The 23,439-nt window shown below is 34.1% G+C and overlaps 1 protein-coding gene across 2 annotated transcripts; it reads left to right on the top strand.

Moving 5' to 3' along the window:
* The first annotated feature begins 131 nt into the window (after positions 1-131).
* On the top strand, positions 132-22,061 carry LOC144964704 (lon protease homolog, mitochondrial-like). 2 transcript variants are annotated; one of them, XM_078899238.1, is made up of 21 exons: positions 141-810; positions 2,708-2,796; positions 4,462-4,578; positions 4,776-4,831; positions 5,870-6,141; positions 7,386-7,447; positions 8,517-8,587; positions 9,135-9,193; positions 9,949-10,164; positions 10,718-10,806; positions 11,833-11,971; positions 12,435-12,557; positions 13,461-13,516; positions 13,952-14,162; positions 14,678-14,794; positions 15,284-15,424; positions 16,027-16,192; positions 17,598-17,809; positions 18,299-18,463; positions 18,647-18,766; positions 21,824-22,061. In XM_078899238.1, the coding sequence occupies exons 1-21, from the start codon at positions 154-156 to the stop codon at positions 21,827-21,829; spliced, it is 3,144 nt and encodes a 1,047-aa protein (XP_078755364.1). In that variant the 5' UTR covers positions 141-153; the 3' UTR covers positions 21,830-22,061. The 2 variants fall into 2 exon arrangements, with proteins under 2 accessions (XP_078755363.1, XP_078755364.1); XM_078899237.1 differs by lacking the exon at positions 21,824-22,061 and having other exon boundaries at positions 132-810; positions 18,647-21,660.
* The last annotated feature ends 1,378 nt before the right edge of the window (positions 22,062-23,439 follow it).

Below are 23,439 nucleotides of genomic sequence, written 5' to 3'. Positions count from 1 at the left end.
AAAAGAAATGAATAATTTTTAAACATAAATAATTAAAACTTATCTTTCTTGTTTAATTTAAAAAACGATAAGATGATAATATATACTTATATTCCAACCCGGTTTGTTCTTATTTTTCCAGTTACGTTTTTTAACGGATTTCTAAGAAACAAAATGGCAGCGCTCTTGAGGAGAGTAAGTGTCAACATTTGGAAGCAAAAACAAGTGCCAATCTCAGTATTCCATAGGTCGACGAAGATAAACTCTTGTCACATCGGGTATTCTCGGGAAATTAGCATGATCAACATCAGAAAACAGCCTTTCTCATGTTCTTATATATCTCAACTCATTAGCCGCAACAGGTTGCGTCAGATAAGTTCAAGGAGTTCCAGCAGTCGTCACATTTGCACTTGTCCGGCACTGATTTCAGAATCCCGTCAAGTAAATATAGATCGTTCTAAAAAAGAATTAACTCGGAACCATTTATCTCCTCGTTATAAGAAATCGGCGTCATGTCTACCACAGCCTGGCTCATTAATATACAAAACACCTGCGATTTTTTCTTCACCATTTTCATTTTCTCATGCAAGATGGATTTCAACATCAAGGATACTATTGCAGAAAGATGACGAGGCGCCCGACGATCCTGAACAAGATCCATCATCAGCCCCCGTTAATGCCGAAGAGGGGGAAACTGTTGTATCGATGCCAAATTTTCATTCTCCCATCGCCGCATTGACTACAATGTCCATTCCTGAATTTTTACCAAAGCTCCCTCTTATTGCCATCAACAGGAATCCTGTCTTTCCAAGATTTGTCAAAATGTTGGAGGTAATGATGATCATGATAATGATAATAATAATAATAATATAATAATAATAACAAAAACAACAACAATAATAATATATAATAAGAGTAATATTATAAGGTGGCGTTCTTATGCACCTCCATTGGAGGTGTACAAAAACGCACCGTTTTTATGCACCTCCGTTGGTGGTGCTGGTTGATTTTTAAAATTAAAATGTTGCTGCTTGAAGTTGTAAGCCTCCATTTATTAGACGAAGACAGATAATGAAATGTGGACGTTTCGGGTTTCCCTTTATCAACAAAACACTACAAGACACTAAGGGCTAATGAGAAATGTGTGAATGGCATAGTTAGGGTGAATAAGCATAGTTAAGGTGAATAAGCATAAACAATGATGGGACAGGAAATAGATTACCTATTTGTAAGGAAGTACGAATTAAATTATGACAATACATATTAGTTGAAGTGAGTGTAGAAGGGTCTGTCTTTAGTTTAAACCTAAGTCTAGGCTTTATTCAACATTCAAAGAGGTACGACGAGAAGCATGATGATCTGCAACACAAGCAGAAAAGCAAACAGTTACGAAAACAGATAGAGCAGACATAGCATAACAAAGCGAAGCGCACGAACAAAGCTACATCTCAACATTAGTAAAAATAATTAAAACACCATTTTTATGTGCCACCATTGGGGGTGTAAACCTGCGGTGTAGAGATAGACCCACAGAAAAAAAGAGGCTTCTTATCTTATTTTCTGTGAATAGACCTGTGAGGTTTAAATAGTTTTAGATTGTAGTTTAGCATGCTGCTTAGTGATTACCGATGTACGTTTATACAATCATAATAAATTAAAGAATAATAACAATAATAAAAAAATCAAAGGTAAAAAGAAACATGACACACCAATACTGATCTCAAATAAATAAATAATTTTAGAAAATTAAAATCAAAGTTTTTTTGTTTTTTTTTAAGTATGATAAAAACTTTTTGAAAAACAACAAAAAAAAAAAGAAAAATATGTACAGTGATTATAACAACAAAAATAATGTTTTTCTCAATAAAGTAAAAAAAAATTTTTTTAATGGTTTTAAATTTCAATTTTTTTGATTATTATTTTTTATTACTTATTAACAATGACGTACCACCTATATATGTCACAATATAACTTTAGCAATGTCCAAATACAGAAACGGCTGAACTGATGAAATTGGGTGGAATGCGTATGCGTAACTGAGATGCATAAAAACGATCCGTTAAGATACATCGTCAATGGTGGTGCATAAAAACACTACGTAATTATAATGATACTATTCTTTTCCAATTATGTTTTTTTAAAAATATTTAGAGTTTAGAGCGCCTATCTACTGTAAGTATTTCCTAAGTCTATTTTACTGTTGATGGAACAGTATACATTCAGCCCCATTTCACCTTACAGAAACTGGAATAAACTCCAGCTCTATGGGCCTTATGGCTCTGAAGGACTATCAAGAATCAAATTTTAATTATTTTCCTCTGTTATTTAAAAAGAGCAAGATATAGATAGGTCGAAGATGACGTCACTCAGGTCTTTGTTATTGATTTTTGCCATCCGCGTTTATGAGTAATGCTCACTGAACTGTATTAACCTAACTATAAACGTTCATGGTTACACACAGTTTTGTGTGTTGGTCCGTTATACTTCCGGATGGCAATGTTGTGAGCTTCTTAGCCAAGCGCATACTATCTAATAGACAAAGTGGGTATATTAATCAATAAAACATTCTGCTGCAAGAACAGTCTATTACACTGCTACACGACTAATAGAAAGCAGTTTACTTTGCAAATACTTTGCAATGATGAGTTAGTTTAGCTATGTCTGTCCATTTATGTGAAGAAATATGTAAAGCAAATCATTAATTTTGATGATATGTATTAACATTCAGGTGACAAATCCAGAATTAATGGAGGTCATAAGGCGGAAAGTGAGTTTGAACCTTCCATATGCTGGAGTATTTTTAAAGAGAGAAGAGAGGTATGATATTTTCATTCATTTTGTTTATAATAAGTATGAATAAATTTTAATAAAAAAAGTCAGCACAATCGTTAACTTTGTACATCTACATTGGCTACCTGTCGAGAGAAGGAGGGTTGAGTTCAAGATGGCCTATAGAATTTTCAAATTTATCCATGGCTGAGCACCACAATACCTAAAGTCATTCATCTTGGAATACAGGCCACCTTGTGCTCCTCGCAACACACTATTTTAGAGAAAAAAAATGACTAAAATAAAATTCTTAGAATGTGCATTTTTTTTTTTTTAATATTGCAATACCATCAATCTGGAATTCTTTCTCGTCTATACCAGAAGTGCTCATACTTTGAGGGCTTCAAGTCTAGACTGGAGACAAAATATTTTAAATTAGAATATCCATAATATTTCAAAACAACATTCTTCATATTTCTTTGGTATCTGGATAAGTTAATAGATCTGTAATTGTAACATTTAATTTTTTTAAGATTGTAACTTTTACTTTTAATTTTCTTAAAATTTTCATTTTAACTATAGATTATATTTTATTTGTTTTTTTTAAATCTATAATCATGAGATGGTTATTGATGTTCACCTTCTGGGTTTTGATAAAATGTTAAAATCATGTTCTTTAATTCACACACACACACATACATATATATACAGTGGAACCTCCCGATAATGACATGCCACGGGACCGAGTTTTTTATGTCGTTATCTGGAGGTGTCGTTATTTAGATGTTTCCAAGATGGCGGACAAAGTGGGCGTGGTAAGGCCCGCGGGACCAGTTTTTATTAACCACGCCACAACAGTATCATTTTCCCTCTGCAGTTTATCCGGGCTGGTGTTGGGGGGAAAGAACTCTAGCCGGATGGCCTTCAGGTCTTTTATCTTGGGGTGTGCAGGGCAGTTGTCTATCACCAAAACAATGGACCGTCCTTGCAGCAGATACTTTCTATCAAGCTTTCAAACCCACTGTTCGAAGATTGATGCTGTCATCCAGGCTTTCTTGTTGGCAGTATACTCCACAGGCAGCGATTTCACGTTCTTGAAACAGCGCGGATTCGCCGACTTCCCAATGACAAACAGAGGTAGCTTCTCTGTTCCAGTTGCATTGGCTGCGATGAAGATTGTCATGCGGTCTTTCGACTGCTTCCCACCGTTACATGCTTCACCTCGGAAGGTATGAGTCTTGTTTGGGAGGCATCTGTAAAATAGCCCCGTCTCATCCGTATTGAATATATCTTCGGGTGCATATTCATTCATTGGCAAACGCCAATTGGTTTCAAAAGCTGCATTCTCATTGGTTCAAGCAGGAATCGTTTTTATAAACTTTGAGTACTCATACTCGGTATTTTTAATATCAGATATCTACTAAAACTGCCGAAAATCACCAAAATGATGGCGTTATTCTGAGGTTTTATCAAAAAGTGCCTCGTTACTTGGAGGTTTTTTTTTTACTGATCTTAAATAGAAAAAAAATCGGGATCAGGGGTCAATGTTGTTATCGGGAGGTTGTCACTATTCGGAGGTGTCGTAATCGGGAGGTTCCACTGTATATATAAAGTTAACTAGGAATATTTTCAATGGAATCTGTTAAATATGTATTTGCTTATTTGAATGAGTACAGATGTGAGAAAATGATAACACCCATTTTTTGTAATCAGTGAATCAGAAGTTGTAGACAAACTGGATGAAGTGTATAACGTTGGAACGTTTGTTCACATCACTGAGATGCATGATCTTGGAGACAGATTACGGATGATTGTCATGGCACACAGGAGGTATGAATTAAATTTTGTTTGTTTTCTATTTTGTTTTATTATAATTTGTCAAAAGAATGTTTTTCTCAGTTAGGTATTTTAACAGTCTTATTTGAATTGTTTCAGAACTCGAAATAATGCTTTCTAACTTCAGTGTTGAGCAGTTATGACAAAATAAAAATTGTTTTTATAAATTAAATCGTACATTTGTTTTTCAGGATTAAAATCACAGATGTGGCATTTGAAGAAAATTTGGAAACACCAGCAGAAAATGGTGAGATAAGAAGTTAAACTTTCTAATTCCTAATTTTGATCAGACATCAAGCCTCTGTTGAAAAATTTTTCAGGAGATTCATTGACATGTGAAGACATTGCATCAATCTGGTATTATGCCGGAAGATCTTGATTGAGAAATTTGACTTTAACGTCAAAATGATCAGAATTAGACAAGAAAAGTTTGTTTTTATTTAATTTAGGAAATAATAAAAATTAACTAGAAAATAAGATTCGCTCTCTCCTGAGAAGGTCTTTATTTTTACGTAAATTTTAAAAATTAATCTTAATTTTAAATGATAGGTATGTCCCAACCAAATACTGTTTTGAGATGATTTATCACATTTATTGGATATCAAAGAACTCATGTTTGTTGAGATGTACTGTGTGGTGGTAAATAGTTTTCAACACATATTATTATACAAAAATTTGCTTACTGATTATGAGATTTGGCATTACAAATGACACTTTCCTTTTATGAAAATTGACAAATTTTGCTCCATAAAAGTCAATGATTATGATGTTTTGAACATTGTTTAATTGCCTTTTGTTTTTTGGGAAGGAAAAATTTTTTTTTTCAAACTTTTTCACCCTATGAGGCTAATTTCTTTTTGTTTTTTGGAATGACAAGAACGACTCTCAGGTGTTTTAAGAACAGTGGTCCATGCCATGAACTTGGGTGAGAAAATATTCCCAAGGCAACATAGCGCTGAGGGTATGCAAAAATACTATACTTCATTTGTGAGGCAAAGGTGGCACACTGTGATATTCATAACTACCATCACTGTCATCCTTTGTGTATAGTCTCTCACAGTAAGTGTCTGCCATCTTTGTGCAGTCTTTGTCGTTTCCTCTCATTTGATTTCTTTCCACCCATTCTTTCACAACAATTTGTTTGAACAGTTCAAATACAATCAAATCTGTCTACATCACAGCAGATTATCATTACAGGTTTGACTGTACATCTATTTCTCCACACTCATTTGTTTACCAAAAGAAATGTATTTATTATTGATGGTACTTTATATAACAAAAACAGGTGACAACAAATCAAGAAGACGAAGCAGGCGTCGAAATGGAAGGAAGGAAAATGGAGAAGCAGTGAAAGAGGAAGAAATTTCTGAAGAAGTTTCTGGTGCATCAAATCCTGTCAAGCCATTAGAGATAACTCCCACCTTTGAGGGAAATTGTGTTGAAACCAATTCAGTTGACGGTAATGAGTCTGATCCCTCCATGTCAATGCCACATGTCTTGATGGTAGAAACCGAAAATATTACCCATGAGCCTTTTGAAAGCAATGATGAAATAAAGGTACCGTATCAAAATTTTATTTTAATTGCATTTTGTATGAATTATACTTTTATTTTCTTATTTTATAGATAAGTATTACTCATATACTGAACCCGTGGATAGACAAATAAAGAAGTGATAGAGATGGTGGAGTATACATGATCGTTGATTAGGAAGATAAGAAAGAGACAGGCAAAATTCATGGGACATATAATGAGAAAGAAAGGGTTGGAAAACTTGAGAAAACAATGGGAATGTTGGAAGGAAAAAGAGCACCTGGCCGTCAGCAACTTGATAGAATGGTTGGGGCTAGACAGGAACAATGACATGGTGCTGAAGATGCAGAAAAGAGTGGTGTGGAGAGCCTTGATGGCCAATACAATAAAGCATGGCACAACCTGTGGATGATTATTACTTATATAATCTATTTTTAGCATTGTTTCAAAATATAAAAGATAAAATTATGCCATGTCTTTGTTTCAGCCTCATTTTTTCCCCCAAAGTATTTTCCGCAGTAATTGTAATATGAAATTATATATTTCAGTAATCTCTTATGCATGGTAATCTGTCTATAATGAACTTAAACTCTATGAAAACTGATCATGAAAAATCCTCATTTTAAAAAAAGATATTAATAAACATTTCTAATGGTAACCCCCTTTCCATGAAATCCAACTATTGGTCACAGCGACTTTACTGTATCTGGAATGCATTTTATTTCATCCTTTTCATTTTGGGGAAACATGATTTTATTAGCAATAGCAAAAATATTATGCGGCATCCCTATCATCGTTTTATTTTTAAATAGAAAATAGGAGTTCAAGAAATATATTTATTCCGCACGCATCTGTTAATAATGTTTTTTGACTTGTAGTGATACTTTTACCTAAAGGTCAAATGTTTTGATGTCATTATTTATTATCCATTGGTGTAAATACGGATTAATCTTGATGAGAAATAACATGTTCAATGGAGAAGTATAATAAAACTATTCTTGATCTGCTAGAGAAGTTATTAAATTCTCTCTTACAGACTAAAAATGTTAAAGGTTATACATGGGTTTTGTAGTTGGTTATGCCTTGGCGGACTTAATTCAGGAGCTTTTTACTTTAAAACATACCATTAATATCAGGTCCTCGAGATACCTGTTCTGATTAAAGCAGCCTTTTAAAAAACATGCAAAAATCAACAACAAAACAATAAGATTCTAATGTTGTCTCAGAACGAGGTTTATATTGTTATTTCCAATGTTTTTTTCTGATCAGGCTTTAACATCTGAGGTCGTCAAGACCGTTAGGGACATCATTGCCATGAATCCCTTGTACAGGTTAGTCCTTTTTTCTTCCCGGTCTAGGTTTTAATTCATCCTTGGTTACTATTCTGTCCCATGAGGTGACTAAACATAAGACAGATGAAACCGACACAGTAAATACCTATTTTCTTTATGATTTTAGGTTTTGTAAGGGAAATTGGGGAATATCAGTGAATCTGATTTTAAGGCAAACCAACAATAACTGTATTATGTCCTATACCATTTTTGGAGGATGGAATTCTGCTTAAAAACTGGCTAAAAATCTTGCTGCATGCTTTTTGTTTTTCTCCTTGAAATTGGGGTTTACACACACACACACACACACACACGAAAAAAGGTATTTGTAATCTCCAGAAAAATGATTATGATGATAAAATTGATGATTGAGTGCTGTTTAAATTGCATATGAATATTCAAGCGACTCATCATTCTCTTCCTTACATTTGATGTTTAAACTTGTTTTCAATAAATGTTCTATTTTCTGCTTTTTTTTAATGTTTGGAATTGCAACTTGTTATGACAATTTGGTTATTCATAGCCTATGATTCTTTGTAAAAAGCTCAGCGGGCAATGAATCGATATATCTGCGTTATTTTGGCTCTGAATATATATTCATATATTCCATTGTTTAAATCAATTTGATATACATTCAAAATATTTAAAAACATAAAGAAAATACCAAAGACCAATGTTTACTTAATGTTATTTGGTTCATGAAAGTGGTTTAAGATATATTAGGTAAGCCTTTTGTTTCATTCATAACAAAGCAGATTGATAAAAGGGTTTTGAAATTACAGTTTGAATAATTTGAGTAGGAGCTAATTCATTATTTCATTTTGGATTGCTCATGGAATATTCTGTTTCCTTTTAGAACAAGTCCCCTTGTCTCACATTTTTTAAAAATGCTTAACTTCAGATATACAATTTTCCCCCCATCATCTTCTTTTTGCTGACGCTGTAATGACCAAATAGTGTCACAAGTGCAGTAGAACCTGTAAAAACAAAAGCAAATAGAATTTCTCGTATGATTTTGATTGTGATCTTTATCACTGCTCAATTTCATATTTCCATTTTCGTATTGCAGAGAAAACCTGGCACAGATTATTCAAGCTGGTCAACGAGTGATTGATAATCCTGTCTACATTAGTGATTTGGGTAAGAATAATTGAGATCTTTCTTTTATTAAAAATTCTACTTTGTATTCTATAGAAGGAAAGAAATTAATTTCGCTCAGCTCTTTGTTATTGTTTTTAGCCAGCCATTTTTATGAGTAGTTCTCACTAAATTGTTTTAATCAAACTATTAATGTTTAAGGTTACACATAATTTTGTGTGTTGGTACATATTGTCCGACTGTCAGATGTTGTGAGTTTTTAAAAATAAATGCAAAGCATCAATATAGAAAACGAGGGCATATGTCAGATTGCCACATAAATATATAGAATTGACATATCAACATGCAGATTTTTATTGTGGTCAAATTTAGATTTTTTTGCTTCAGATTATATTTAGTTGGAGAGCATCAAAATATTTTTCTAAATAAATGACCAGTGGATCTGTGTCTGTAACAAAACCTGTAGATTGATATTAAGAGGCCAAATAAAGGCTCAATTCTATAATGTCATTCTTTATGGATGACTACAATAGAATTATTTTGACTCTATGGAAAGTTCATTCTTAAGTCATGTTTTTTTCCGTCATAGGTGCTGCTCTTACTGCTGGTGAACCTTATGAGTTACAAGAAGTATTAGAGGAGACTAATGTAAGTGGCTATTATTGTATAGATTAATTTTATTTGTCACTCCTCTTCTCTTCAACCTAATAAAAAGAAAGAGATAAAGAGAGAAGGGGAGGGAGAAGAAGGGTGCATGTGTGTGTATGTGAAATCTGTCAAATGATCTATACTCACAGACCAATTTGCCTCCTATTGGATGTTAGTGGTCTTTAGTGTACAGAAAAGCGAGTGGAGCAGCCACTGGAGTGGTGGATGGCATTTATTGCAGAGGGTCCCACTTGCAGCCAGGCCGAGAATGCTGTATCAGATTGGTCCCAAGTTCAATTTCCATCACTGCTAAAAGTTTTTATTGTCTATTGTCTTCAGACACTTCTCATTTTTTGTCATCATTAGAATTTACTATTGCACACCATTAGATATCAGATAGATCCTTTGAGTCTAAATCTCTTATTCTTATCATTTTTAAACATCATTTCGTTATGATCTGGACATTGTAGCGAGTAGTGATTACCGACCTGTGACCATAGATGAAATCGTCAAAGTTCTTATGGTTTTTCTATTGATTTTAGAAAAATGTTGTGGATGTTATTATTGTTATTATTATTATTATTATTATTATTATTATTATTATTATTATTATTATTATTATTATTATTATTATTATTGTTGTTGTTCTTATTGTTGTTGATCTTTTTGTTGATGTTAAATAAAAATTATGGTTATTTGCCATTGAAGGCCTAAATAAACTCTTGAACTTGAATTTTCACTTATTTATTTGTCAGATATCAAAACGATTGATGTTAGCTTTATCCCTGCTGAAGAAGGAATTTGAGCTGAGTAAACTTCAGCAAAGAATCGGGAAAGAGGTGGAGGAAAAGGTGAAGAAGCAACATAGAGATTACATCCTGAAAGAGCAGTTGAAGATCATCAAGAAGGAACTTGGCCTTGAGAAAGATGAAAAAGAGACCATTGAAGACAAATTTAAGAATCGTTTAAAGGTGGAAGCTTTTGTTTTTATTGGTATTTTCGACATTTCCCTACTTAATTTTTTTTTTAGGCCAGGGGAGGGAGATTCTTTTATAACATTTTTAAATTCAATTTGATTTTGTTCCTTATTTGATTTTTATAGAAGAAAAATAAAAAAGTCCATTCTTCCATTTTAAATTTTGGCCAATGTGATTTTCTCAGCTGAAAATTCAACCTAGCCTGTCTTGTGATCTATTTATTTATTTATTTTTATTTTTTTTGGATAATTCATTTGGTCTCAAAGCTCTCAAAATTCATTCGTTTTATTTTTTTTCATTTATATATATATATATATATATATTTTTTTTTTAAATTATATTGTTTTCATATGCACAGACTCAGTTAATTGAAGAGAGAGAAGACAGCTTTTTTTCCTGTTGTTTTTTACCCTATGGATATATGACGTATTTATAACAGCAACAAAAATTAAATGCGTATAAAGACCCAATGCAGTCATAATTTTACCTTTGAGAATAAGATCAAATCTTAGTTTACCAATAACTAAGAGTTTTCTCTGTCTTCCAGGATTTGACAATTCCACCCCATGTCAAGGAAGTGATTGATGAAGAACTGAACAAATTGTCTCTCTTGGATAACCACTCCTCAGAATTCAAGTAAGCAAGATAAGGCCTCTTTCCCTTTCTCTGAATTTGCTATTGAATGTGACTCATTTCATTGCATCATGACCATTAACAATTTTATCCCCCCCTTCCTCCCTTCCACCCCATATTCCTGTTTTCCAAATTGAAAGTACAAACCTATTTTATTTTTATGCACATGCATTTCATGAAAAAATTTACAAATTAATTTCCTTTTCGCTTTTGACTAAATTTTAGAGGAATAAAATAAAAATAAAATAAAAAGGGGTAGAAGCACCTTGTACAAAAGGCAAGGGCGGGGTTTTTATTTAAGAAAGTTAGATTTCTTAGTATTAGTGTAGCCCAGGACTACCTATCAGAGTTATCAATTTTAGTAAACAGCTAAACAAAATTGATGCTTATGCATCCAGATCCTATCCAAAGTCTTACCTAGTTCTCATAGGGATGATAGTTTGTGAAAAAAGGTCATTTTTACAATGCTCTGCATAAAAATTCATCAGAAATGAGTAATTCACATAATTATGGATATGACCAAGCTTTAACTAGGTATCTGGATTCTTCTAACTGAAACCTGTAATCTGCAAACTGTCTGTGATGCGTTGTCATAGCTGAGGAATAATTTTTTCCTTGAAATGCTCTACATTGGTATACCTGTCTACTTTTACGGATCGTTCGTAATTGTTAAAGAAATTTGGTGACAATTACGGATTTACAGAACTGGAAGGAATATTTCAGATTTTCACAGCTATTTGAGCGCAGTGTTAGAGAAATATTTTTTTAAGGTATTGCAGCGTTAAGAAAGAGAGAAAAATAATTTTTTTCTTAAAGTTGTTAAGGCTACCTCTCAGTTCCATGCTTGTCGTAGCTTAGTCGATTACTAACGGTAATGTTGGCCATCAACAACAGCAAAAAGATCCTATATATGTAGCATTTTTTATTCGGTGCCTTGGCTTGAGTGATAATCAATATATTCAAAGTCTTTTGACTTGGTTCTGTCTTTTGACTTGGTTCTAACCCAGTGTTGTCTATTTAACCCCACAGTGTGACCCGTAACTATCTGGATTGGTTGACTGATCTCCCGTGGGGGAAATTTTGTGAAGAATGTCTGGATCTCAATGTTGCCCAGAGAGTTCTGGATGAGGACCACTATGGGATGGACGATGTCAAAAAACGAATTTTGGTCAGTGTGTCATTTATCTGTAATGGTGGTCGAAAATAATGATAGTGTAGGTGATGTTGGTGGTGGTGGTTGTAAGTCATGGTTTGTTGATTGTAGCATTAGTTGCTTTATTCTTCTCTCTCTCTCTCTCTCTCTCTCTCTCTCTCTCTCTCTCTCTCTCTCTCTCTCTCTCACTCTCTCTCTCTCCCCTCTCTCTCTCTCTCTCTCTCTCCCCCCCCCCCCCTCTCTCTCTCTCTCTCTCTCTCTCTTCCTTTGTGTGTGTCTTCTCCCTTATTCCACTCTTTTTGGCCTCATATTTTTCGCTATTCATACACACGATCCTCAAACTGCTTCTATTAATACTAGTACCATAACTACTAGGGGGGGAGGGGAGGGAAAATTATTTTTTTCCTGTTATTTTTCTCTCTGCTTTTATTATCATATAAAATTTCATATTTTTAATAATGTCAATTTCCATCTACAGGAATTCATAGCGGTCAGTCAGCTGAAAGGTCACACCCAAGGAAAGATTCTTTGTTTCCATGGCCCTCCTGGTGTGGGCAAGACCAGCATAGCCAGGTCAATTGCCAGAGCATTGAATAGGAAGGTGAGATGGCACATTATTATTGGTCATTGTGTTGAAATGGTAGTAGAAATAGAGTTAATGTTGGTATATTTTTTATTTTATTTTTCCGGAGTGGGGGATTGTCGTATGTAAGTTGGCTTAATTCCTTTCTCCCTGCAATTCATATTTTTAAAACCATATTTGTAGAGGAAAATTAAGATATTATTATTTTGTCCCAAGAGGATCTTTTCCAAAATGTAGATGCGAAAAATCATTTTACAGTATTGATGTATATTAAAAGATACACGCAGGATAAAGATTCGTTTTATACTGATTTTGTTTTGAAATTAGAATTTTTGGAAAAAAAATATCTCAGATTTTATATTTTTTGTTAGTGGGAAGTGTTTATATAAATAAAAAATGCCTTGGTGTGATCCTTTGTGTGAAGCGGAATTAGTACAGTGTCTTGATTTGTTAAAATAGTTTTGCAACATTTTAGCATTGTCAGTGACCACTTGGGTGATCTTTGCACATATCAGCTTTGATATTGTGCTCGTTGGAAATATACACATTACATACACCACTCAACTTAGGTGATGGATTCTACAGGAGTGCTGGAACAAGAGATTGAAGCTGCACTGCAGACTATCGGGATCGTACCATCATATTATCTTTTTGTTCTGGTTGAAGAATTTTTTTTAATGGCACCGGTTTTTCTTGTAATCCCATATTAAAAGTTATATTTTTACCTCTCACTAAACTGCCAAAAGTTAACTTTACCAATTGTTTTATATTTAAGATAATTCTCCACACCCTCAATTCGCTCTCTGTATGATTTCAGAAAGGATTCTGTCTGTGCTATGAGTGAACTCTCGCTATTGAATGACTACACTTCAATTTTATCATAACTTTATTTTATTTCCTTTTTCTCTTTGTATTATCCAGTATTTCCGTTTCAGTGTTGGGGGAATGACCGATGTGGCTGAGATCAAAGGTCACAGGTAATCCACAAAGAATATTTGTTGTGAAACTGATAGTGATCATGAAAATAATAATGATGTTATCACTATTATAATAATAATAATTATTATTATTATTAGTAGTAGTATTATTATTAATTCATTAATTAACATCAATATTATCATTACTATAATAATAATGATAGTTATTATTATTATTATCATCATCATCATCATTATTTTTTTTTAAATGTTATTATTATTATTATTATTGTTATCATCATCATTATGAAACCTGATTCCCTTTGCTATTTTGCTCTATTGGTTAAAATGATTTGGTCCATAATTTTAATCAGATAAACAACTAGAAAATTATGATTTGAAAAGAAATTCAATCCAACCGTTTAAAGAGCACTTATTTCAGGTTAGTATTGACCTAATCAAATTCTCTACTTTCCCACCACTTGACTCGACCAGACGTACCTATGTGGGCGCCATGCCAGGAAAAGTCATACAATGTCTGAAGAAAACCAAAACAGAAAATCCCCTGGTTTTGATAGACGAGGTGGATAAGATTGGCCGGGGTTACCAGGGTGATCCGTCGTCTGCCTTACTCGAGCTTTTGGACCCAGAACAAAACACCAACTTTTTGGACCACTATCTAGATGTGACTGTTGATCTCAGCAAGGTAAAAAAATAAATAAGACACCATATTTTTTTCTTGATTTTGAGTTGACCTCTCTTAATTTAATTTTTTTTCTCTCTTTCATTTTTTAAAAACAAAATTGGTCATTGGTCACATGGTGAAATGTTCTCATGTTCAAAACATGAATAGAAAATTTTTTTAAATTGTGATAACAAGAAAAGGGATTTGTATGATGACACACATGCAGACAAGGATAAAGCCAGTTGAACACTCTCTGATTTGTACATCTTCTTGGTTATAGGCAGCGATGCATATTGCAAGAGTGCAAGTACAAAATAACTCTTTATATATATATAACGAGAACTGTATTAATTGGCTATCAGGTATCAAATGACCTTCTGCGGGAAAAGTTTAAGTATTGTGAAATGCAATCAACATGGTGAATTTATGGAAATGCCCCATGTAAAAGAGTTCATTTTTATTAATATATTTGTAAATTTGTTGTTTGTTTATTTTCATTTGATTTTTTAAATCTCATCTTTTTTGTTTTCTCTCAGGTATTATTCATCTGTACAGCCAATATATTGGACACTATCCCGGAGCCATTGAGGGACAGAATGGAGATGATTGAGTTGTCTGGATATGTGGCAGAGGAAAAACTCAACATAGCTCATGTAATTCTGATGAATATTTATGTAGTCTGGCCTTGAATCACAACTCACTACCCCCTTAACAATGAGATTAGATTTCTCTTGATCCTTATTTCTTACAATTTTTTTATTCCTTTGATTATATTTACTATATTTACCGGTCCTAAGAGTTGCAAAGATGGGCAATACACTTTTCCTTTTACATCTCTTGGACTTGAACTTGTGAACAAAAGAACTGATGTGTCTTGGGGTTCATTGGAGCGAACTTAATGAAAAAATTATAAAATAAAAACCCATTGACATGCTTTATCCATATCTGAAGGTTTGATCTTTATGATTTTAATATCTTGTAAATAATAGAATAGATTTTCATTGTCATTTCATTTTCAGCATAAAGGCAGGTTCTTATTCCTCGTCATCATTTTATACATTAGTTGTTTTGTTTGTTTTTTTTATTATTACAATTTCCAAGATGTGTGGGATATTAGTCTTGTATTTATTTGATCCTTGCAGCAATATCTGGTGCCTTTAGCAGTGACCAATTCTGGTGTGGGAAAGGAAGATTTGAATATTACAGACGGAGCCATGAACAATCTCATCAAAGGCTATTGTCGGGAGAGTGGTGTCAGAAACTTACAGAAACAAATAGAAAAGGTGAGTTGTTGAAGTATTATTATTAGTGAAATAATCATTGAAATTAGATTTTGTAATTTACCCCAGTTAAAAGCCTATAAAAAGTTTTTTATAAAATGATTGACTCAAGGGTCTTAAACTGTTGGCAAAATCAGCTCCTCAGTCTTTGTGAACATGACTGTAACTGATACGAGATAAAAGACATCAAAATTAACAAACAGAAAAATAAACTTCATGGGAAATACTAAGTTGTTTTTTTTCCTGCATGAATAGGATATAACAAAATTCCAGTACTTTGGATGATTTCATTTTCTCGTTCACATTTTCATCTTTGCCTGAATTTACTAGAATCAGTCATAAATTGATTAAACATTTGTTGTGTTAGTGAAGATTTCTTTCTAAAATATTGGTCACATATCATAATATAATTCTAATTAGTTATCTATTTAGAACTATACAATATGTAAAACACAGTGCCAAATACCATTCCAATTCCTTTTTCTTGTGTGCGGAAATTCCTCTTTCGGCATTGAAATTCCTACGAGTGGAGTCTGAAACTCCTGTGAGCCAAATTTAAAGTTGGCGTCTCTGCTTATACATTGTTACTTTTCCTTTTGTCCCAGATCCACCGTAAAGCAGCCTACAAGATGGTGAATGACGGTGTCAACAATATTGTGGTGGATGAGACAAATCTTCAAGACTTTGTAGGAAAACCAATATTTACCCATGACAGACTTTATACCGAAACACCTCCTGGTGTCGTCACTGGCCTAGCTTGGACTGCCATGGGTAAGGAAATGGTTGGATTTTATTCTAGGGAGTGATTAAAGGTCTTGTCGTCGATCCCTAAATTGTGATCAACCATCTCTAAATGGTATTATGTCAGAGGGGACAGATGCTTCAATTGAAATTAAGCCTTATTTATAAAATTTGACTGAGTCTTCTGACCACCCAGGGTGGGCAAGAGGTCACCTGCTGTCTTATATCCCACTTTATCTGTTTTCCAATTTTCTTTCTGTCTTTGTTTTGGTATGAGATAACTTGATTTGTTCTGTCTCTGGCACGAGACCTTGAATGGGAGGAAAACAGTCAAATATGCAGTATTAGTTTTGGGAGATGATATTATTACCTTGTAAATTATCTCTCTGTTATATAGTTATATTTTTTTTTGTTTTGAATATCATGTTTTGAAAGCATATGAGTGTATTCATCTTGGTTGGATCTTGTGCTTGTGTTTGGATGGGACTTTTAGGTAATCTCAAACAAAGAACATTGATAGTTTGCTCTTGGAATATACATCTGTTCCATATTTGAACCATTCCCCTTTGTCTCCCCTTTCCTCTGGTGTTTTTAACTGTAAATCTAGATTTTTAAAACAATCCAACCTCTTTCCTATTTAATGGCGCTGAAATAACCTATAAGTGTTGCAAGCGGCATTAAACCTAAAAACAAAGCAAAGCAAACTATAGGATGTCTCCTTGGAAAATTTAGATTTCCATTCTCTAATCATGTCAGATTGATACGGTGGGTCACAATTATAAGTTTCATGTTTTATTTTGTCTGCCTTTTGTTACAACCTTTTTTTGTTCCTCAACAACTCTATAGCATTGTATTTTTTAGTAAAGTTTGATTAACTGAGTTGTCAGATTGCTTATGTATATTTGGCTACAACAGGACCCAAAAGCTCTGTTGGGAGGGCACTCACCTCACATGCTAAGTGATTGGGATTGGTCCTGGGTACCATTGAGATTTCTTCAGAACTTTTCTAGGCAGCCATAAGTGGGCTGCTTGGTCTATTAGAAATGACAGAAAGTATTTTGGGTAAGACTTGCATCATATCCAAAGGGTAGCATGCAGTTGCTTCTGTATGTGTAACACTACAGAATTCTGAATAAAATCAGGTTCAAAAGGACTACTTTTAAAAAATTTGGTTACAAAAATTGTACTATTGAAGTTGATTGGGTTTAAGTCCGAATGTGAATGAAGGCATGATTATTGGGGTGATCTATCCTGTCGTCATGGTTTTGTTTTGTACATGAAATGGTAAGAATCAATATTTTAGAAAAATGGCTATACTAAACTGGTATTGTGATTGCCACGAGGCTTAAATGATTACAGATGTATTAAGGGACAGTTTATAATAATTATTGTCATTGCAATAAGATATATATATTTTTATTTTTTTTTGCATCAGGTGGGTCAACATTATTTATTGAGACGGCCATCAAGAAGCCTTTAGACCTGTCCTCATCAGACGTAGGAAGTCTGGAGTTGACAGGAAGTTTGGGTAATGTTATGAAGGAGAGTGCCCAGCTGGCTTACACATTTGCCAAAGCATTCACCACCCAGCGGTATCCTGAGAACAGCTTTCTACAAAAAGGACAGTTGCATCTACATGTACCTGAGGTAATTTTTATGTTTTGGTTATCCTCTTTGAGGGAAATTTCTCTTTTTGAGTGATAAGACCCACTTTGGATCATGCTTAGAAAAGTGCCTATGAGTTAGGGCTTTCTCAAGACCGTACAACATAAGGTGTATGATGATAAGATTAATTGTTTATGTAAGGGACTAATACTCTCCTCATTGTGAGAAAACAATATGAACGTTAGTCAAAGAACAATAGTAAGTTGTATTTTCCGCTTTAGACTGTCAATAAACTTGAATTTATCTAACTTTTTTACATGGCATTGTCTTCTGTAATAGCATGTCTTTATAATTGTGTGCACTCATCTTTTGGAATGCTTGGTTATGTATATTTTGCATGTTTGTGTTTATCTGATCCATAGATTTTGTCGGGTTTTGAACATTTTAGAACAAGCTTTACTGGCTTAAAAAGTTGCATAGAAAACATGAAATACAGTATTATTTATCTATTCCATTATCCCAATTCTCCAGGGAGCTGTACCCAAAGATGGCCCAAGTGCTGGCTGTACCATCGTAACAGCCCTTTTGTCTCTCATGTTGAATCAACCAATCCGTCAAAACCTTGCCATGACAGGTGAGGTATCACTCACAGGAAAAGTCTTGCCGGTCGGTGGCATTAAGGAGAAAACCATTGCTGTAAGTGACAGGTCATCCTAGATACACTTTTATCTTGATAAGATCTCTCAATTTGTATATGTCACAATCAATATAAATATTACTTTAAAAGGCGATTCTTTTTGTTAGACTCTGCCTAATGCTCCTATCTCATCAAATAATATTCTATGAAAACTGTCAATTTTTCTTTCCATTTATTCCCAGGCCAAGCGAGTGGGCGTGACATGTCTGATTCTTCCATCAGAAAACAGAAAAGACTACTCAGATCTTCCCAATTTCATCACAGATGGGCTGGAAGTTCATTTTGTTGAAGATTACTCCGAGGTGTTCAATCTTGCATTCCCCCAGTCATGATATTAATTTCTAAGCTTCTGCATTGTGATTTATTTATCTGTTGATTTTATCCAAAATGTTTGAATGAATGGATGAAAACAAACAAAACTGCCACAGAATGAGCATGACTGTAGTTCACGGGTAAAGTCAGATTTTCCGCTCACCTGACACGCTATCTTATCATTTTCATCTATAGACAGCAATGACATCTTATTTGACCAAGACTTCAATGACTTGGGCTTGAGTGAGGCTCAACCTTCACTTTCATTGCTGTCTTGGAGAAAATGATGAGATATGATGTAAATTTGACTCAAATCAAGCCTTATTTGTAGAGTTAAACATTTTTACTTTCATATCAGGATGATTCAGTTTTTTTTTTCCTTCCAAGTGCTTCCAGATTCCAGCTATATAGGTTTTTAATAGCAGTTTTCAATAATATTATTCATAAAAGCTCATCTGGTTTAAATGAGAATTACGACCTTTCAATTGGTTGTTAATATTATGTTTATTTTACGATTGCTGGTCTCATCAACAGCTACATGGCATGTCATTTGCAGTGCCATTAAAAAGAAAAACTAAGTCAGTGGCTCATCGCTAATTCAGTGAATTCACGTGATATAAAAACAGTGTAAGAAGTTTGAAATTAAATCAGCAATAAAATTCAAGGTTTACTCAGGAAGTTGATTTTATATGGAAGTAAGTGGTCAAAATGTAAATATGCTTTTGATAAATTATGACCAATGAAGATGATGGAGTTTTTTTTAAAAATGTGATTGTCTAATCAGAAATAAATCATATATAGAATCTATTCATTTTTTTTCTTTTAAATGCAGTAGATAGTTCTCTCAGTCAAGAAATAATGTGTGTGATTAATATGTTTTCATATTTGTGAATCTGTGAGAAATTTAAATATAGACCGGTAACTAGAGCTTTCACCACTTATATTCCGCTCTGTTTTGACTATCATTTCTTAATTAATTTATTTTTTACGAGCCATTTTTATAGATACTGCTTTTCTTTGGAGTAAAAGGATAAAAAAAAGAAGAATATTTTGAAAATTTCAAATATATTATATCTTATTGTTTGTCTGAGGAGCAATTATCTCTAAATGAAAAAAAAAATCTAAAATTGTTTACATCTTATTCAATATTGGTATTTTGATGATGTGAAAAGAAAATCTAGAAATCATGAAAAAAATAGGTGAGTTACCACTACATCCATTCCCGAATAATGCTTAGTTTCCATTATTTGAGGTCTGATAAACTCTTTGTCGTTGATAGTGGGAGTTACCAAACGTTACCCGAAGGTCTTATTTTCTTGCCATTATTTCAGATAACCATGGAGGATATTGACCAAATCATTATTTCTAAGGGTATATCATTTATTATTTGTGTCAACTCTACCGACATGAGTCTCATTTACTTCATTTATTATCCAGTTCTATTCAGTTTTTTTCTCTTCCAATCAACATCTCTACTTACTTGAAGCCAAGTTGGCAGCTCTCTGTTATCCATTATTTCCATCAATGAAAAACAAAAGAGAAAATTTCAAATGTCATATGCAGTTTGATAATAGAACTTTTCGCTGTTTTAAATTAAACATTTTATTGATCATTTCTCTGAATTTCTCCAATAGACAAAAATTCTTGAGAATTAAAATTGGGCAGTAAATTTTCAGAGCCTCAAGTACGTTGCGTTTGCCTTTATCATTTAAGCATGTTGGAATGATTTTGTGATTATCATTGATGCTCATTTTGTCAAACAAATGGTACAGGCAAGGGTAGCTCAACATGGGGACCTGGGTTTGAACACTGATGTTGGCATCTTTATATTTTTTCATTGACTTTGAGTAAGAAACTATTGCTCACTTTGCAGACCTGGACTGAGGCCAATGCTATGGTTATCTCTGTTTTTTCTTGTGAAAGTCCCCAAAGAAAAACAATTCCCTGAGGATGAATGAAGGGAATTTAGTTTTGACTAAAATCACATTTTAGATTACAGTGGAATATTTTTTTAGGTTTGGGTGAAAAAAAAATTAGTCTTACAGAACCATTAGGCACATGGAGCCAGAGTTTATCCCAGACAATGGCAATTGCTTGCTACCCTTTGAATAGGACTCTATCACAAAGTACCACCGTCAGATCTAACAGATCCAGCTACCCAATCTGAATGGACCGGGGGGGGGGGGGGGGGGGGGGGGGGGGGGGGTGTCAGAACTAAATCTAGACTTCACCCAGGATTGATCTCAATCCCTTTGCGTGTGGAGCGTGTGCTCTCCCAACTGAGCTTTCATGACCCCTAGGTTGGGGGAAAGGTGGTTCAAAGAGTTTGCACTCTTTTGACATTTTATTTTTGTTTGTTTTAATGTGCATATGAAGTGATACTCGAGTCTTGAGTTAATTGGTTTATATAAAGAAAAAGGATTTTACGTTAATTTTGTGTTTGATTTTACTCCTATATTTATAGTAAAATGATGTTATGGTCACATTTTCATAGTAAATGATACTTATGTTGTTTCTGTCTGTAGAATGTAGTGAAACGTAGCTTTGTTTTACAATGGAACGTAGCATTTCAATTTCAATGCAAGGCTGGGTTGACATAGTATTTGCTGCATGTTAAAATAAATAGCCCTACTCATAGAAAGTAATGGGACAATGATGCCATTTTAAACGCCAGTAATTTTATGACATTATGAAAACTGTATATTAACTCTAGCTGCCTGACTGACCAGATGGGATAACTACATCCAGATAATGCATTTTATGTTGTGGTAATTTGATTAATCATTTTGTAAATGGTAGCCATCTTTATATGATCATTGTGAACAATTTATGAACGCTATTTACATGATGCTATATATAATACATTTGGCAGATTATCCCGTGCTATAATGTTGATTTTACACAAGTGAAATGATTGGATTTTTGTTTGTTTATCACTGGATTTGTTTTTTTTTCCTTCTTTTCCCTCCACCATTACTATGGTGCCTGGATGACTCAATTGGTGGATCAATCCACTAGTGACTAGTTTGAAACATTTTTTTCCCCAGTTCTGACCCCCCCCCCCCCCCCCCCCCAATCTGCCTTTCCGTAACTGGAACGAAGTCTGATGGATCTAGTGTAAAGTACGAAGTGATTTGCCACAGTCAATCAAAACAGTTCAAATTTGACCTTGGGATGATTCAGAGATTGGGTTTAACTCGACTTAAGTGATTAGATTTTAAATATGCTTAGAAATAAGCAAGTGTTGATTCCAAGGACAATACAACATCATAACATAACATTTTACTATCCCATTTTCTTCCTTTTTACTGCACCGATATGACCTAAATGTGTTGCAAGCGTCGAAAAACCCTTAAAAACAACCAAACACCACCACCACCATCTCAGCTCACGATTCCTGCATTGAATGTTAGGTGATAAGGGAAGACTAATTGCATAGACAGTTTAGTATTCCAAATGTATCTCTTTCTCTTTTAAAGTGGGGGTCCTCACCTCCCATAGGGGCAGGGAGGTACATACTGCGTCTTCTATCCCCTTATTTATATCTGTTTTCCAACCTGCTTTCTGTCTTTGTCTTGGAATGAGATTACTTGGTTTTGTCCTGGCCCTGGCTGGGAGGTAAACAGTCAAATGCATAGTTATTGTTTTGGGAGATGATATTTTTTTCCTTGTAAATCATCTCTCTGTTATGTATTGTTATATTTGTTATTTTAAATGTATAATGTAAGCATTTGAGTGTATTCCTCTTTGTTGGATTTTGTGCTTGTGTCCGGATGAGACTATAGGTGATATCAGACTAAGTATTGATGGTATGCTCTTGGAATCTACATCTGATCCCTATTTGTTCCCAATTCCCCTTTGTCTTACTCTCTCTTGGGTGCTTTAATTTTAATTGTAATTCTAGAACTTTCGACTATCCCATTTTCTTCCTTTTTACTGGCGCTGATATAACCTAAATGTGTTGCAAGCGCCGTAAAACCCTTAAAAACAAACAAAAACAACTGACTTATAGGTGATCTCAAACTAAGTACATTGATGGTATGCTCTTGGAATCTACATCTGACCCCTATTTGTTCCCAGTTCCCCTTTGTCTTACTTTCTCTTGGCTGCTTTAATTGTAATTCTAGAACTTATTACTATCCCATTTTCTTCCTTTATCCTGGCGCGGATATAACCTAAATGTGTTGCAAGCGCCGTAAAACACTTAAAAACAAAAATTAAAAACAAACTTTTAAAGTGTAGATGACATTTTCAATTGTGGGGGGTTGGAGCGTTTGAACACCCTTAGGTTTGATGTTTCAGTTATGTTTTCATTACCATTTGTGGTCTTGTGGTGTGACACTTGGGTTCTGACCTGTATGCTTCAGGTCTGAACTGCTTTCTGGGTGGGGTTCCTGACCTCCCATAGTGGGCAGGGAGGTAATTACTGTGTCTTCTATCCCCTTATATCTGTTTTCCAACTTGCTTTCTGCCTTTGTCTTGGAATGAGTTGACTTGGTTTTGTCCTGGCCCTGGTCGGAAACCCTGGCTGAGAGGGATAGTCAAATGTATAGGTAGTTTTGGGAGATGATATTTTTTCCCCCTTGTAAATCATCTCTCTGTTATGCACTGTATCGTGTTTTATTTACATATTATATATGATTTGTAAACATTTAAGTGTATC

The sequence above is a fragment of the Berghia stephanieae genome, chromosome 2, assembly GCF_034508935.2.
Source record: "Berghia stephanieae isolate SIO BIC M18660-M18661 chromosome 2, UCSD_Bste_1.3, whole genome shotgun sequence".
In the NCBI taxonomy this organism is placed as follows: Eukaryota; Metazoa; Mollusca; class Gastropoda; order Nudibranchia; family Aeolidiidae; genus Berghia; species Berghia stephanieae.
The sequence above is the reverse complement of the archived record's forward strand: the minus strand, read 5'-3'. Positions and strand labels throughout refer to the sequence as shown.

Coding starts and splice junctions, on each gene's coding strand:
- LOC144964704 (XM_078899237.1), top strand. CDS start 154: ATGGCAGCGCTCTTGAGGAGAGTAAGTGTCAACATTTGGAAGCAAAAA. Junction 811..2,707: donor GATTTGTCAAAATGTTGGAG/GTAATGATGATC, acceptor ATTAACATTCAG/GTGACAAATCCAGAATTAAT. Junction 7,448..8,516: donor GCCATGAATCCCTTGTACAG/GTTAGTCCTTTT, acceptor TTCGTATTGCAG/AGAAAACCTGGCACAGATTA.